At 46.8% G+C, this 17,356-nt stretch overlaps 1 protein-coding gene across 11 annotated transcripts in view; it reads left to right on the top strand.

The window, feature by feature from the left end:
• Positions 1-3,012: 3,012 nt before the first annotated feature.
• Positions 3,013-17,356, top strand: part of atp11b (ATPase phospholipid transporting 11B) — a 41,243-nt gene continuing 26,899 nt past the window's right edge. For 4 of the 11 annotated variants that reach the window (XR_015930850.1, XR_015930854.1, XM_088622126.1 and 1 more), the window contains exons 1-10: positions 3,016-3,580; positions 12,347-12,463; positions 12,728-12,817; positions 13,951-14,031; positions 14,425-14,532; positions 14,932-15,060; positions 16,118-16,221; positions 16,523-16,570; positions 16,807-16,871; positions 17,174-17,255. Coding sequence is in view for 9 of the 11 variants with exons in the window: in XM_088622126.1 (XP_088478252.1) it covers positions 3,554-3,580; positions 12,347-12,463; positions 12,728-12,817; positions 13,951-14,031; positions 14,425-14,532; positions 14,932-15,060; positions 16,118-16,221; positions 16,523-16,570; positions 16,807-16,871; positions 17,174-17,255 (851 nt within the window). In the remaining 2 variants the exon portion in view is untranslated. Of the gene's footprint in view, positions 3,581-12,346; positions 12,464-12,727; positions 12,818-13,950; positions 14,032-14,424; positions 14,533-14,931; positions 15,061-16,117; positions 16,222-16,522; positions 16,571-16,806; positions 16,872-17,173; positions 17,256-17,356 lie in introns of all 11 variants that reach the window. The other 7 variants (XM_088622151.1, XM_088622132.1, XM_088622167.1 and 4 more) reach the window with 6 other exon arrangements.

The following is a 17,356-nucleotide window of genomic DNA, read 5'->3' as shown; positions in this document are numbered from 1 at the left end:
ATGTAATCTTCCTAGATGGGATTTTAGCATTGGACCTCTCGTACACATGATCACATGGATAGGATTGCATAACAGGCTACACAATGTCTGCAATTCATTTTTGTAGCTCAGCCTTTGCTCCCCCACTATCAGATCCACATTTAGGCACGATTCTGGCACTAGAAAAATCTCTATAGCAAATATTCATTGAGGTTCAAGAAACAGCTTCAGTAAGCTGTTTCTACTTCAGTCCGTAATTAAAAGTCTCCATGTTTTATTTCAACCAGCATCCGATGGAGAATTTTTTCCTCTTTGCAGTCTGTTTTTAGGCTCCTGGGAGAGATGCAGGATGGCCTCCCTCTCCGACTGTGAGCAGCCTGGTAACGACACGCAGGAGGAGCACGTCTCCTTAAACTCAGATTTTCAGCACCTTTAGACAGGAATATTTTGGCCCAGACTAGAATCTACCCCGTGGTACACCTGCTCTTCTTCACATTGTGCTCTGTACATTAGAAACACTCTTCCCTCTCCAAAAACTACTCTTTAAATCCTGAAACTTAGTATTACAACGATCATGCAGAGAAGTAACCTCTTCCTGCAGCACAACTGAGCTGGTGCCCGTGTACTGTATCTCACACTCAGCACCATCTAAAAACTAAAGAGTGGCTAAATCCGTCCCCACCATGACAGCAGGGAGCAAGGAATTACTCCTGGATCACATGGCTGTGTGAAACCCGCTATAACTTGTTAAAATCAGCAGGGAAACACCAATCAGAGCACACTGAAATTACAGAGAAACAGAGAGCTTTTACACAAAGGGTTGTGGGGTACTGCAACAAGGTTTTTATTCTTAGTGCACTCTGTTCGTGAAGACAAACCTAATCTGAACAGTGTGTCTGATAAACAAATACAGGTATGTTGAATTTTAAAAAAGCAGTGAGATGGGCTCTCTCTTTCCTTGAACAGCAGGGTTCACACTTGTGAAATCTCTGAGATCTCTTGTAGCTGGTATAGAGCCCTGGCACTGTGCAGAAACTACAGCAAATTGCTGCAAAAACATTATTGGTAACTTGTTTCACACAGAAGACACTTCACAGCACAGAAACAGTCAATCCCTCTCTACTTCCAAAAAGCTAAAAAGGCTTAAAATGAGAGAATACAGAACTGTCATGATCTTTACTACCCTTCAATACAGCTCATGGAGGACTGGCCTACCTTACAGCGTACAGTATATTAAAACCTCACTTGCAACAGAAATAATGCAAAGTCTCTTTAGAGTCTGAACAGCAAAGGAAATTCAGCAAAGCTTCTCTGCTGATTCTATAGGAGCCACACAGATTTATAGCATTGATTTGTCTCCGTCCTCTGTGTCTCTCTGCTGGGAAAGATGAAGAGCACTGAGGCTAGCAAGTGTCAGGCCATCTATACCTCTGGGTCTTCCTGCAGGCACAAGTGCAACACACCAGAACAATCAATTCACTGTAAGAGCCCTGGCCATGGTGGGGACTTCATGGAACAGACACAGAGCCAGTCCATGAATAGATAAGCTACACTCAATTGACAGCTTCTTTAAAAATACAATACATACTGTATAAAATGTAAGACAACAAAAAGACAAATAAAAAGTTATTACTTTTGTTGTTTTTACTTTACATTCAATATATTACACTAAGTGTGATTAATCAGAATGCAGCTGGAGCAGGCAGGGCGCTGGGGTCCTGCGTCCTTCTGGACTGGAAAGATTCTTCGTTGTGATGAAGTGCGCTGGGCTGGAGCAGATGGCTGAGTGCCCAGAAGAGAGTCCTGCACACAAAACCATTACCACTACAGTAGTTAGCCTTCCCTGCACAGGAATTAAACACCACGCTTATCAGAGTCACGACTATCAGTTTTGGACACAGTATTGAAAAACCCCGGCTACAACAGAGACAGCTAACCGAACAGTCTCCATTCATCAGTGTTATAATATAATAATAATAATTGCTTACACTTATATAGCGCTTTTCTGGACACTCCACTCAAAGCGCTTTACAGGTAATGGGGACTCCCCTCCACCACCACCAATGTGCAGCATCCACCTGGATGATGCGACGGCAGCCATAGTGCGCCAGAACGCTCACCACACATCAGCTATCAGTGGGGAGGAGAGCAGAGTAATGTAGCCAATTCATAGAGGGGGATTATTAGGAGGCCATGATTAGTAAGGGCCAATTGGAAATTTGGCCAGGACACCGGGGTTACACCCCTACTCTTTTCGAGAAGCGCCCTGTGTTGGAGTGTTGGAACGTCTGTTGTTCTTGCAGTTTAACACAACATGCCATTATAATAACAATGGCAAACTTTAAAAAAAATGTACGCAAAGGCAGCTCTTGAGTGAATGCCTAGAGTCGTTGTGAAATTCTCTCCTCGATCTTGTGATCGTGCATCTGATCATGTTTAAGCCTGAGTGTTGGGACAGGACTGGTGTGGCTGTGCTGAGGCCTTTCTTAGAGATGCCCTTTAAGTCACACGGCTTAACTGAGTCGCATTAACGGGTATTAACTTTAATTATGAAGGTGTGGGTGAGAGCAGTGGGGGAGGATATTTTTGTCTGTTATCAGCAGATAATTGCGTCACCTGAAGACAGAACCAAACCTAATTGTGTTGCTACTGCACACAAGCACCCGAGATATCGGGTCCTGGCCGGCGGGGCCGTGACAGCTGTCAGAGGAGAAAGTGATCTGCAATCAAGGGTGTCTCACAGGCACCGAGCGTGACGAGTTCAAGGAAGTGCGTGTGGGCTTGAAGTGAAAGCAGTTTTTTTTAAAAAAAAACAAGAAAGGGTCACAGCCACTGTGAGAAGTTATTTCCCAGAGAGCTGGTGTTTAGGGGTAGCAGTGCATAAAAACGGTTGATCCTTTTCAATAAAACACCAACGTGCTTGTCACATTTTATTGTCTTGCAGCACAATTCCCAAATATTTCAAGTACACTGAAGAGGAGACCCCCTCCCGACGCTGACCCGGTACCAGCCCCGACCCGCTCCCTGCCACACACGGTCACCCCGCTGACGGACAGCGCTCCCCGCTCTCCGCTGTGCGCCCGGCCGGGGACGGGGAGAGAGGCCGGGAGCGGCTGGGAGGACGGGCTCTCACGTACTGTATCCATCCCCGCTCGCTCGCCCACCCGTCCTCCCGGGAACCCCAGTCCGCCGGCCTGACCCCCGGCGGGCGGGTCGGGCGGACGAGGCCCCGGCGTCACTTCCTGGCTGCTGTCAGCCGGAGGGGAGCAGGCGATGCAGGCAGCCAGGCGGAGGGCAGAGCAGAGCGGGGGAGGCGGCGGAGGGAGGAGGCGGTAGAGAGACGCGCACCGGGCGAGCTGGCGCACAAGACCAGCCGCAGACATCGGGTTGGCGCTTCGCAGCCGGACATGGGGAGCCCGGACAGCTTTTAAACGCATGAACGGGCGCCCCGGACGCTTTTGCGTAAACGCGCTCCTGGCCCAGAGCCCTCGCCGGCGGTGACGGGGGGAGAGAGGAGACATTTCCGTATGTGTTTGTGAGGGTGTCGCTGGGGGAGCTCACGGATTTCACCAGGATGCTGCGCTGGATCCGACAGCAGCTGGTAAGGAGGTCTCCGCTCTTCTCCTGGGGGTGGCCGAGCCGGCCGATCGCTTCCTCCGAGCTTGCGTGCGTGGCGGGAGGTGCTGAACCGCGGTTCCCGGGGGAGGCTGCAGCCAGCCGGCCGGGCGGGCCGTGGCGAGAGGCGCAGGCCCAGCGCCGTGCCGAGGCCCCGGGCTGTTGCGTCTCCCTGCCCCGCCACGACCCGCCGGAGCTCCGGGCTGCTGACAGTCCCCGGCGAGGCGGCTGACGTGTTGCCGAGGGTGGCGCTCAGGCAGCTGGGTTTTATTTCGCATCGGCTCGGGCTTGTCTATCGTGGCAGCCCCTGTCGGAGCCGGCGACCCGTCTTCAGCACCTCTCTAGTGTGGTTTTTGGTTTGGGGGTGTCATTACCTGCCCAACAGGAGCGGCCACACGATCAGGAGTAACCAGCTGTCTCACGACAGACACACCCAGATCATCCTCATCGTGTCTCCAGGTGTTTGTCAAGAGCAGTGAACCCGTCTGCGGTAGTGGTTTGCACAACCCGGAGCGCAGCTGTCCTGTATCGCGTGTATCGAGTACGGGGTGAAACAAGTGCGTAATTAACTCTGAATGCATAGAAAAATATCCCATTATTTCCTCGATAGGCAGCAGAAAGTGAAGTTCAAGTTTATTGTCATTATACTCATACACGGGTATATGGTCTAACGAAATGCTATTTAACTAGCTCTCAGACGGTAAGCAGTACAAAAAAAAAACAAGACAAGTTTTTTTTAAGATTTTTTTTTCTCTTTTTTAAGAAAAAGAGACAACAGGCAGTGTGCAAAACAACATCAGCTGTGCAAAATCATACATCAACAGAAATAAATCAAGGATGGAAAATTATGGGGAGTGAACTTCTTGACATGCGAGTTGGAGGTAGATTTCAATGTGTGTTTTGAGTTGTGATGAAGAGAGAAGGCACTGTGAGGGTTCAGATCGTAGGTGAGAGAGGCTGGGAGTTTCATGGTTTGATAGTGCGGGGGTAAAAGCTGTCTCTGAGTCTGGTAGTCCGGGCCCGAATGCTCCGGTACCGTTTTCCAGATGGTAGAGGGTCAAACAGTCTGTAGCTGTAGCTGTAGTCCGAGGTGTGTGAGCATTATAACTCGTAACATTTCTTCACTAGGTGGCTGAAGCTCACACGCTTGTATTTGCAGATTGCATGACGTTCCTGAAGACATTCAGGAGTTTTAAGAACCGCCCGGGGTTAGTCCTGCAGAGGCGGTGTGGGGTCGCGTCTTCATGAACCTGAAGGCACGGAGGGTCGCTCGACAGAGCCCATTCGACTCACTAACCCGTTTGACAGCTATTAAACTAGCATAGAAAAGAATATGTGTGGGCGTCTTTATTTTAAGAGAAGTCTGTTCCTGTGTGTCCTGGTAGCGCAGAGGGGCAGGTGAGTTAGGGAAAGGTGAAGAATTTTGCCCCTGCCCCTGCCCATGGGGGTGTCAGGATGTGTTAGTGGCGCAAGTCTGCTTCTTGCATGCAGGGATATTTGCAATCGGAAACTTTTTTTTTAATGTGGTGCTTCTCGCTCTGACGTTAGACTTGGGGTTTCGTTTTCAGGATTTGTTTTCCTCCGTTTCTTTTCTTTTAATGTGCATGTCCCCCCCCAGGCGTGTGGTCTCGGGTCCGAGCCCACGTGGTTTCCGCGCTTGCGAGACGCCCACGGTACGAACTTGCCCTGAACCGGGTTTCGACATTGCTGGCAGGTCCCGGAGATTGTGAAGCCGTTTCCGCGTTGCGCACAACGTTGCCTCTGTGTAACGGTTCCAGGACACCGTGTCACTCAGATTGGGTAATGATTAGCAACATTTCATGAATTCTTTTCGGATTTTCTGGTATGTGAGCACAAAGTGCCCGAACAGGAGGGTACATGCGGACGCATGACTCGAGTTATCTCCGACTTTGTGTTGAAAACGCATCCATGGAGAGCTGTACTCAAAGGTACAGGAACATGTCAAAGAGGCGTTCAGCAGATGCAAAGAGGGTATATTTGCATTTTGAAGGAGTATTTAATACAGGGCCTTGGGCTGGGAACTGACTGCCACCCTAATTCAAAACCTTCAGTCACTTTTGCGGAGTGGTATTTTAGATAACCTAACATGCCGACCGCAGGCAGGGAGACCTGCTGTGCTCCGGCTTGCTCAGTTGAAGTCCTGCATGCTCGCGAAGACATGACTGCATCTGTGCTTACGTGTGCATGAGCCTGTCTGTCTGAGCGGGCTCTAGTTTGGAGGAAGGGCACTACAGGCTTCAAGCAGGGGACCTCAGGTGCTGGGGTCCCTGTGGGACCGCGATGTGACAGAGCTTCGTCAGTGTGCTGTTTACGAACACGGACAGCTTGGAAAAGAAGGTTTCAGCACGTTGCATAACTGGCTGATGAAAACAGATAGTGACACCTTTTTAATTAACGCTGTGGTGCCAGATTCCAGTATTCAGTGTTACTGCATTTTCACATTCCTTCAGCTTGCACATCTTCACGTGCAGCACAGAATTTAGATAGATGATGGTGGTTTGCTAATGACAGCTTCGGTGCTCTGACAAGATCACATGGAGAATGGGGCTTCAAGGTGAGATGTCACAGATACAGTAGCTTGAGAATTATTATAGTATTTTTTTAATGTTCTCACTTTTTAAAAATGAGTAATGTTCGAAAGCTTCAAAAATCTTCAACAGCTTCAGTAGCAAAAGTCGTTCAAATATGCTCCCAAAAATGTTGGCCTTTCTTATTTTTGAGTGTGATGATGGCTCATGGAGATTGAGTTTCTGGGGACCTGTCCACTGAACCCGGAGCAGAAGCTGTGGTGCTGGGTATGATTCCGGACCCCCTGCGCGGGCCGGTACTTCGGTGCCGAAGGCTGATCCGCTCTCTCCGTGCACACTGGGCCTGTGGGCCACTTCGCCGTCGGGAAAGAGCAGTTGTTCCCTTTGGAAAGATAAGGGGATGGATTGATCCGTTCAGCAGATGTCGGAAGCCCTGAAAATGACTACATGGCTAGAAAGGCAATGCAGTTGAGGCTCAGATGAAGGCAACCTGAGGCCCACCCATCAATCACAAATCTCTGCTTCTACCTCATAGAAGGCTGCCTTCAGACGCTGGGCTCTTAATTGGGTCTTAAATGGGAATAAAAGTTTTATTTAGGAATAGGTCTGCAAATGTCTTTTTCCTTTTGAGGGAACACAGACAAAAGCAGTTGTTTTTTTATAGATGTGAAATAATTACTGTATTTGATTGGATTTGCCATATTCATAAATTTAACAGTGCTGGAAACTTTTCTGAGGCATAATTTTAAAAATGATAGGTGGGGACATTAACCCTGTTTATGTTGACACTATTAAGGCATTATATGTAACCATGGTTTTGAAAACACTTTCTTAACTTGTGGTCACATTTCGACAGGATGCTCAGTGACCTTTCCAGCTGTGGTGTAGATAGTGCCACAGGAAAATACTGAATCTTTAACTTCCTCTGCAGTTGCCGTTAACCTGCCTCATTGACATGTTTGCAAGGAGATTTCATTGCCAGTTATCAACAGAACTGTCTGAATGGGAAACAACACCCTGCTAACGTACAGGTTTGGAAGACAAGGTTGTTGGAGTGTACTCTGCGTGGAGCTCAGTGAAACATTAACAGTCAGGACACGGTCAAGTTATGTCACATGTCTCCATCTCTGATATTCATGGTCCCGAATGAAAAAGGTTTTACTGCTGTACGTCTTGCTATATCACACACCAGTGAAGCCCGTCGTGGTGAGATGGCGGTATACAGGCTTCCTTCAATGGATTGTTTCACGACTGCAGGTCAAAAGAAGACCGATGAAGGTCTGGCCTACCTGCTCTGTCTGCACCAGTAGACAGACTGTGTGGCAGGCGAAGACTTCAGGCCTGAGGGGAGCAGCCTCAGTGATGCACGAGTTTGAAAGCTGATGGTGACCTGCGGTGACCGATTGATGAGTGATGGTCTTGATGGATAGAGGGACTAGATGGTTTCTTTTTGCGGCACCACACACTACAGCACAGCATTGCCTGTGCTCTGTTTTCTTTTGTGTTTCCTCGAGGTAGATGTTTAACTGAAAAGCATGTAAATGTATGTAAAAGCATGTTAAAATTAGTAGTAGAACGTATGGCAAGTTAAACTTATCGTTTAAGATAAAATTGTGGTGTTTAATGACAAGGAGGTCAGACTGTATTTGGAATGGCAGAATTGATGCAGAGCTATGAATACACACGGGTGAAACTTCAGTTGGATGAAAGAATTCGACCTGAATGACCTGGATTGGTCCGATAAGTAGGGGGATGTGAATTGGAGCTGAATTAGGGGCGCTGACCACCATTGATGGAAGGGACTGTAAGGTTTATATTGGGAAATATTGTTACAGTCTCAGTTGTGTTAGTCTGTTCTGGAGTAGACGTAGAACATCGGGCTTTGAATTGAATGTGTCGTTTGTGAGGCAGTGCTGCCTATTCTCTCTGCGAAGTGAGTGGGCTACAACGACCCATCTTATAATTAGCCCACAGAACAAAAGGCAAACAAAAATGAATGGAGTGAACGCATCGCCCCAGTGTGGGCCGAGGTCTTCTGATGTTGCTAATTTGAGTTCAGTCTTAGTTGTATGCGTGACAACCGAGTAACATACTCTTGTTCTCTACTGAGAGAGTTCATGCCACCCTCGGAGGACTCGTGTTGGTGTTGGTGTTTACTGATGTCAGCTCAGTCATGCGCTTGCCAGCTCCTCTCTGGTAGCGACGTGCGTGTGACCACAGCAGAAGGACGGGCCTGTGACGGTTAGCACAGCTTCACACACAATATTTAGCAGTGATTAGTAAGCGATTAGAGTCTCACTGGCCTGTGCAGTAATCCTGTTTATCACCCAGCTCTGATCCCATCTGACCGTAGGCTTTGGCGGAGCCGAGCAGCAGGGGACAGTTCTACCTGCAGTGTCCTGTCCTGCTGCCCATGCCAGTGCCCAGCCAGCCTGTTCAGCATCAGGCACACTGATAATTAACAAGAGAGGAGCTCAGGAGGGTCAGTGATCCAGTTATCCCTGGGGAGAGACTGGTATTTATCTTTTCAGAATACGCTGTTTCACGGTGAGGAACCCAGTCCCTGTTTTAGGAAGACTGGAGAGCCAGGAGTACTGACTGACAGTTCGAATTGCACTTCGCTGAGGAGAAATGTCTGTTCCAGTGTTCAGTGCTGTATGGGTGGACAGTTCCATTCCTAGAGATTCAGTGTCTGGATTCAAGTTCTGCTCGTCCTCTCATCAGTTGTTTAAGTTTGGGTGAGAGAAACCACAGTGTCGGTAAAGTTAGTAAATTGAGAGCAGGCTGCTGAAATGAAACCAAGAGACTGCCGGGGCTGCCCAGGGTGATCATATGAGGATACTGTCAATGCGATCAGCTATTGAAATATTAAAGTCCTGTCCCAATACATCTGCTGGGTTCATCCCAGTGTGACATCTCCTCCGCCAGCCTTGTGACATCAGCGGTGATCTAATAGGTCAGTCAGATGATGATGTAATGTTGCAGGTTTCAAACTGTTGGTGACTGCTGGCCAGCAGTAGAGCTCACAGGGAATGATGTAGTGCCCTGACTGGCATTATAAAGATTTATTACTCCTGCTAAAAGCTTTGGCACATCCTGAACAGAGTAACCGCCTGTCCTTTTGCAGAAATATCAGTTATACAGGTGACAGATGTACGTGGTCAAAACCTTAATGAGAACGTTGCGTGTTGTTTTAATGCAAACGTGTATTTTGTCTGGGGTTTTAATGGGAATTTGCACAGTTTACCGTTGGCTGTACCTTTTTGATAACAGGATGAAGCTCGGCTTCACTGCTCTCCTCCAGGCCATCTTAAATTAGTCTTGAAATGCCACTCCAACACCTTACAGGATTTGAAATGGAAAGTGTCATGTACCGGGTTTGTTTTAGTTTCTGGGTTTAGTGCTTTCTAATTTTCCATTTAGAACACAGCAGTTTATTGAAAAGGACCTGATGGAAATGCATGAGTCAATTTTTGTAGCTGTCACGTCTTAAATTAAAAATGTTATGCATTTGCTTAGAAACGAAACATTGATTTTATGCATTATGGTAAAATGAATTCCTTTGCCAACATTTTCTAAAATGCAATTAGTTCAAAATGAAATAATGCAGTAATGCTGTATTGCCAAGATATATTTCAACTAATTCTGTGTGGTATGACAACACCTCTTCTTGAGAGAGAAAGGCACTGCAGAGAATGGTGAATGTGGCCCAGAAGATCATCGGCTATGGTCTCACCGAGATTAAACAGCTCTATGAGGACCGCTGCCGTGGTAGAATTCTGGCCATCACAGAGGACAGTCACCACCCGGGGCATGAGCTCTTCTCCCCACTGCCCTCAGGCAAGAGATACAAGAGCATCCGGACACTTGCCACCAGATTTTTCAACAGCTTCTACCCACAACCAGTGCGATTAGCGAACACATTTGGCCATGCCCCACGGACCACACCTACACCATCCACCTCATTATAATCTACCTCATTATTGCACATCCGCAGTCATTGTTTACATTCGAACTGTTTACTTGTTTGCTTGTGCATTGTCCACTGTTTGTTTGTATATTGTCTTGATGCACTGTCTGCACTTTGTGTTTTTACACTTGTTTTAACAATCGAGAGACTTTCTATAAGTAAGAATTCCATTGTACCAGTACATGTACTGGTTACATATGGCAATAAAGTTCAAGCTCAAGAGAGATTTAGCATGGCAGTCCATTGCATGAAAAAGCAGACTGCTGTTGTCCCCAACCAATGTTGGTCACACAAGAAAAGCCTTACAGCTCTGTGTGAAGCTTTTCTGGAAGACTTGCATAAGGGCTCAGGAAGTGTCTTGCTGTAACCAAAGAAGGTTCCTCTTTTTACCCCTCATTAGAAGTTGTTATTGTGTTTAATACTATTAGGGGAAAAAATGTTCAAAGTCATTGGCGTATTCATGGAAAGTATTCTAAGGTGAGGAGCCTCTCGGTGTGGTGTTGGCTGTGCCCTGAAGCCTTGTGGGGAAGAGATGGGGAAGCCCGATTAAAAGCATGTGTGGCTCCCTTCCTTTCAATGTAACTCTGCTGCATGCAGTTTCCGTTGGTTGAAAGAATGTTTTAGGTTTGGCTTGGATCAGCTGTTACAGACAGACACTGGTGTTACAGTAGTGCAGTAGCATTACAACTATTTGAAGGTATAAGATTCCTTCCTTGTTAATTCCTGTCTATTTGTATTTAACAGATCTTTATAGTAATAATGAGAGCTAGAACGTTTTTTTCTAATGCAACCTTAGTGTTTTAGTGATCTTTTATACTGTATGTTTCTTTTCAAGTTTTAGTTTTTTGTTGGATACAGTATGTCGCCTATTCCATCATTTGAAATGTCTCATTCCCTTGTTTTGTGTCATCTGGGATGAACAGTATAAGAAATAAAAGGAGACACTGTGTTTCAAGTTATTTACAATGGTATTTTCTGCTTAGTAATATATCTCTTCACGATGCAATCCTGTTAGATTCAGGAAAAATGACATATCAGGACTTTGTTGTCTTGTAGAATACGTTGTACAGTCAGTGTCTTTCTCTCTGAATAAGAACATTTAACAAATGAGAGGAGACCATTTGGCCAGTCTACCTCATTTGATTGCTAATACATTGTTAATCTGTAGATCTGCTCCAGCCGTTTCTTGAAAGAACCCAGGGCATCGGTTTTAACCACATGACTGGGCAGCTTATTCCAGACGCCCACATTCCTTTGTGAAAAGACAGCAGCCATATCACCCTGCAACTCACAAGCGGCAGCCTACTGAAGCCTGGCCAGTGTGAGCCTGGCCAGTACCTGGATGGGAGACCCCTGGGAAAAACTAAGGCTGCTGTTGGAAGAGCTGTTAGTTGGGTCAGTGGGGGGCGCTCACCCTGCAGTCCATGTGGGTCCTAATGCCCCAGTATAGTGACGGGGACACTATACTGTAAAAAGGCGCAGTCCTTCAGATGAGATGTAAAAAAGAGGTCCTGACTCCCTGTGGTCTTTAAAAATCCCAGGGCATTTCTCAAAAAGACTAGGGGTGTTACCCCTGTTGTCTTGGCCAAATTTCCCCTTGGCCTTTACCAATCATGGCCTCCTAATGACCCCCATCTCTGACCTGATTTCATCACTCTGCTCTCCTCCCCACTGAGAGCTGGTGTGTGGGGAGAGGACTGGCGCACTCTGGCTGCTGTCACATCATCCAGGTGGGGCTGCACACTGGGGATGGTGGGGTGGAGGAGGGGATCCCCATGACCTGTAAAGCGCTTTGAGTGGTGTGTCCAGAAGAGCACTATATATAAGTGTAAGGAGTTTTTATGAAAGATGTGCTTCCTGCTCTCGGTTCGAGTGCTTTAACTGGTCGGTTCCATTTGGGTTCTCTGGTTCACGTCTCCTTGCCGGTTCCGAAGAAGATAACAGATAACGAATCCCTGCGCTAATCCAAGAACAACAATGTTTGGTGACCACATTTGTACACAATATTCCGCAAGCGCCGAGCTAAACGAGCAGTATCTGTATGTCCCGGTGAGGTCCTTACCCAGCCAGCACTTCCTTCTTCGCGGTGTGCAGTAGATAGATCAGCCAGTATTTAGTTGGAGCAATAACACTGAGAGATGTGTAGTTTATCCGTTCCGTCACGAGCAGAGCCAAGCCGGCTGCCTCAGAGAAGTCTTGCTGACTGACTTGTTTTCCGCCCACCTCTCTCCAGGGTTTCGACCCCCCACACCAAAGTGACACCAGGACGGTCTACATAGCCAACAGATTCCCTCAACATGGACACTACGTCCCGCAAAAGTTTGCTGACAATAGGATCATATCCTCTAAGGTGAGGCAGAAACGTGTTTCCCTGCAGCATCCCCAGAAATGTTACGTTTTTGTACCTTTTTTTTTTTTGCACCAATCTCAGTGTCACTGTATCCTGTGAACAGTGCTGGGCCTCACTAGTATTTGAATTCATGTCTTGTGGGGATCCTCAAATTTCAGAGCAGTTTTGGATAAAAATAATTAAATGCATTATCAGAGATTTTTATTCTCGTGCTCTGTTTGTTTTTAATCGATGTATTGTCATTTATTTCTCTTTTCTTTGCAGTATACCATTTGGAATTTTGTTCCCAAGAATATGTTTGAACAGTTCAGGAGAATAGCCAATTTTTATTTTCTCATTATCTTCCTTGTCCAGGTATGTGTCTCTGTTCTCTCTGTCTGCCGCTGAGCTCTCGCGGTGCTAACTGTTGCTGGCTACAACAACGTGAGTCATTGCTTATCAGTGGGCGAGATGTCGCAGATTATTCTTTATTTTTTAATGCAAGCAGTGACCAAGAAGGCCAACAGCAATATTTTGACGTGCATCAGGAAGGGCTCGCTAGGCAGCAGACCTTACTGTCATTTGTTCAGTCGTTGGTTTAGTTTGTTTGACAGAGATTAAAATTAAGTGTGGCCTGCAGGGTGTTTCCCAGACGTTTCTGTCAGGGTGATGGTGCCATAGTCAGACATGAGCTTTTTTCCAGTTACTCTCCTGTTACAGGATGGCCGAATGCTCTCCATCAGGCTGGCCTCGCATTTCCACTGAACGTTCGAGGTCATACCTCTGTTGGACATATTTTTCCGCTTCCCCTTAAAAGACAGTCAGGAGTCCGTCTCAGAAGTTAAAAGAAGTTTAGATTTCAAGCGCATGGGAGCAAAACACGCAGAGATGCTCGGTGCCTTTTTCTCAAAGTAATTAAACTAGAACAGTCCTTAATTATCTATCACGCTTCCCTGTGCTTACAAGATTGGCAGTGTTCCAAAATCATGCACATCTTCCTCCTTCCCTATTGGCTAAAGATAACTTATTTTAACATAATTGGTTACTTAGGTTCGTAGCACAGCCTCCCTGTATAACTGTATAGAGTTACATAGTATCCCCTGTGTCCAGCATTCTTCCAATTCAGTTCAAGCCAGTTCTCAATATCCACCTTAGAAAATATTGCTTCTTTTGCAGGAAAAGTGTGTACGAAGTTCACAGAGACCCTCTGAGCACCTCGGGAATGGGATTAAAAACGTGGTGCTGCTCTTCCTTTGCTTAAGGGAGGACTGTGCGCGGCTCAGTTGCTGGTGTTCTGCCTGTCTGTTGTCCGTTTTTGTGAGGAAAAATATGGGTTTATGGTTGATTTATGTCTTGCAAAATGTTGTTATTCATACTCAGGGACTGGTTATCGTTGTTGTTTTTATTGTTTTGTCTATATGATATGTTAGTTCAACCTCACGGCCAAACCATATATTGAGATTGAAAGATTGAAATTGCCGATTAACGTCTTCATGTCTGCCGTTCAGCTCATGATCGATACCCCCACTTCTCCGGTGACCAGCGGGCTTCCTCTGTTCTTCGTCATCACCGTGACGGCGATAAAGCAGGTGAGGCCTTAGCTGTTACTCCACTGGTCAACAGGCTGGTCCTGAATCCACACACGCACACATCCACATCAGTGTTTCATTCCTTACTGTTTAAATCACTGTTAGGATGCCTTTTTAACAGGGTCTTCCCATCGCTGAGTTTTCCGAATAGTGTTAGTTCTTAAGCTGTGGTTGAAACCAGTGCTTGACGTTTTAGGTGTCCTTTCGAAGGTGTGGTGCAGCAGCTTTCTTCACATGCCTTGTCAGTGTTGTTTCTTCACTTCTTTGCACATTTAAATCCCTGGCTAACGTCCTGGCGCAGCGCTGACCTGTGCTGCAAGTAACATGCCATAGCAGGACATGTGTCTGTGCATGCATGCTGTCCTACAGCTGTGCTGCCGCTGCTCCCCGCAGGGTTACGAGGACTGGCTGCGGCACAAAGCGGACAACGAGGTCAACGGAGCCCCGGTGTACGTGGTCCGCAGCGGAGGCCTGGTGCAGACGAGGTCCAAGAACATCCGGGTGAGCCCAGGGTTCGAGGGAGGCTCCTGTCCATGTGCGCCCCTGACCTCCGGCTAGAACAGATGTGTGGAGAGAAACCCCCAACTCTTCTCTTTACCCAACATATTGCAGTGCTGCAAAACACGCCAGTTTTTTTTTTACCAGTGTTGATTTTGTGTCAGAATATAATAATAATAATAATAATTGCTTACACTTATATAGCGCTTTTCTGGACACTCCACTCAAAGCGCTTTACAGGTAATGGGAACTCCCCTCCACCATCACCAATGTGCAGCCCCACCTGGATGAATATAGTGTTGATTTATTTTAAAATTTATAACAGAGCCTGAATGTCAATTCATAGTTTTTTTTTTAAAAAACAACATACCATGTCAAAATTGCCTGTCTCTTCTCTTGTAGGTTGGGGATATTGTTCAAGTAGCCAAAGACGAAACCTTCCCTGCCGATTTAGTGCTGCTGTCGTCTGACAGACTGGAGGGGACGTGCCACATAACCACGGCCAGCTTGGACGGAGAGACGAACTTGAAGGTCGGTGTTGTCCTTCTTATCTGAAAAGGAATAGCTAGAGAGAGACTTTGAGGGGGAAAAAGAAAAACAAGACCATGGTAAATGATATCCTTTGAGGGACTACTTTGCATTCATTTTTGATAACTGTTTTTCACAATTAAATATTTTATCTGTGGAGTTGTTTGTACGCAGATGGTTTCAAGTAATATCTGACCCTTTTCCTGATTGACATTTGTTACTTTTTTCAATTAGAATCGCCAGCTGGTCTATATCCACCCTGTTAGTTTTTATCAATAAAAATAAGTTTTTACATATTGCCAGTTGTGTGTTTTTCATGCCTCGGGCTGCGCACATGCGTCATGTAGGCCGATGTCTCCGGCCCGCCCACTTCAAGCCACTGCTCTTCTGACACGTCTCAGCCAGCACAGCCCTGCTGCTCGCACCGGAGTGCTCTCCCCCACAGCACCGCACGTGTGCCGGAGAGCCCTGGCCCGCTGAACCCCAGCATCGCTGCTCGGGGAGTCCCTGTCAAATTCTGCTATTGACGTGACCCAGGCTCGAGCCCGTGACTGTGTGACCCTGATCTGCACTCGGCCATGTGCCTTTACTGGCTTTTTCGGGAGGCCCCAGTGTTAAAACCACAAAGGCGTTAAGGGTCAAGACAAACGTAGCTTTATTCTTTCCTTGCGATAGCTGTTGGACTCTCACTTGTCATTTTTGTTAGTGCTGTTAACCTGGGAGATGCCAGCTTGAATTCAGCGTAAGGGTCCGTCCTCCAGGCTGCTTGTTCATCTGACTTCTCTCATGGCTGCTAACAAAACCCCTTTCTCAGGTGCTTCCATTGCAGTGGGCTTTGAGTGACTTCAGACAGACAGAAGCCTCAAAGGCACAAGTTTGCATTAAAAATTGTGATAATCTATGTGGCTAATGTGAAACACTTTCTGTTTTTAACAGCTTGTTAGGATGTGTGCGATAAAAGATTGCTGCCATACTTCTCACTGAAGCAGCGTCTGGTGATTCCAATGTTTTATTTTTCGGAAACCCCGGTTTAACGAGGGCGAACGTCTTGTCCCTGCAGACACATTTTGCCGTCCCCGAGACGGCGGTGTCGCAGTCCATCTCCCAGCTGGAGGCGCTGGTGGCTGTCGTGGAATGCCAGCAGCCAGAGGCAGACCTGTACAGGTACGTGGATGTATAATGTGCCCTTCATAGCTGTGCTATCAATAATCATATCAATGCTATCAACACTGAACTGCTGTTCTTGATCGATCAAGATAACTTGAAGATGGATTGCATTGAAAAAATTCTCCCTTTCCTGTATAATCTCTTGCCGATGTGGCTCAGTTTTTAAATTTGGATTTACTGAGACTCTGAGTTATGGGGAGCGGGAACATGCTACGCTGTTGAATCTGAGGATTGTGTTGCAGGTGACACGATGTTCTTAATCCCTTGCACTGGCTAAAAAAAAAACTTTTCTGTTCAGGTTTGTCGGAAGGATAACCATAACCCAGCAGGGTGAAGAAATTGTGAGGTAAGCTTTGTTTGTTCAAGAGCTCGAGGTTCTCACGGTTATAAATGCAGAACAGGACTGTTATTATGCTGCCGTCGGCTACTGACACAGCAGAGATGGTTGAGGGATTCCTCCAAAGCAGATGTTAAAAACTCTTCCTGCCTGTCCACCCATATTGAAATACTCATTAATCTGAATGGATGCTTGGTCTGACGTGTTTGTAATCTTCATTTCCATTGCTGGTGTCGTTGCCTCAGACCCTTAGGACCAGAAAACCTGCTGCTGAGGGGGGCCAGACTGAAAAACACCAAAGAAATATTTGGTATGTTTCTCTAAATGCACTTCGCTCGGCTCGGGGCCTGTAATTGGTTTCAAGGGAAAATTAATTTAAACTGCATGAAGGTGAAAGAGGGCCTTCTGTAAAAGCTGAATAATTGATGCAGCGATCTGATTAAATGTTGACATTGACATTGCTCCTGAGAGCGAACGTCTAATTGGATCTTGTTTGCTTTGCCTTCGTGCACATCGTGCTGGAAGGTAGCAGCTCCTGCCTCAGTAGTTGCTTGTTGGCCTTGAGAGCTCAGCGGTGCCACGTGGACAGTAACTCTCCCGGGCTCGTTTCAGGTGTGGCCGTGTACACGGGGATGGAGACCAAGATGGCCTTGAACTACAAGTGCAAATCGCAGAAACGCTCCGCTGTGGAGAAGTAAGTTTGGGAAGTAGTTTACTTCCTTTGCAGGGAAAGAGTGTAAGAAAGTTTAAAGTCACGCAGACGTTCTCTGGCCTGTTGGATTGCAAGATCAGAGC

The sequence above is a fragment of the Lepisosteus platostomus genome, chromosome 2, assembly GCF_059453375.1.
Source record: "Lepisosteus platostomus isolate fLepPlt1 chromosome 2, fLepPlt1.hap1, whole genome shotgun sequence".
NCBI lineage: Eukaryota > Metazoa > Chordata > Actinopteri > Semionotiformes > Lepisosteidae > Lepisosteus > Lepisosteus platostomus.
This window is presented reverse-complemented; position numbering and strand designations above follow the sequence as displayed.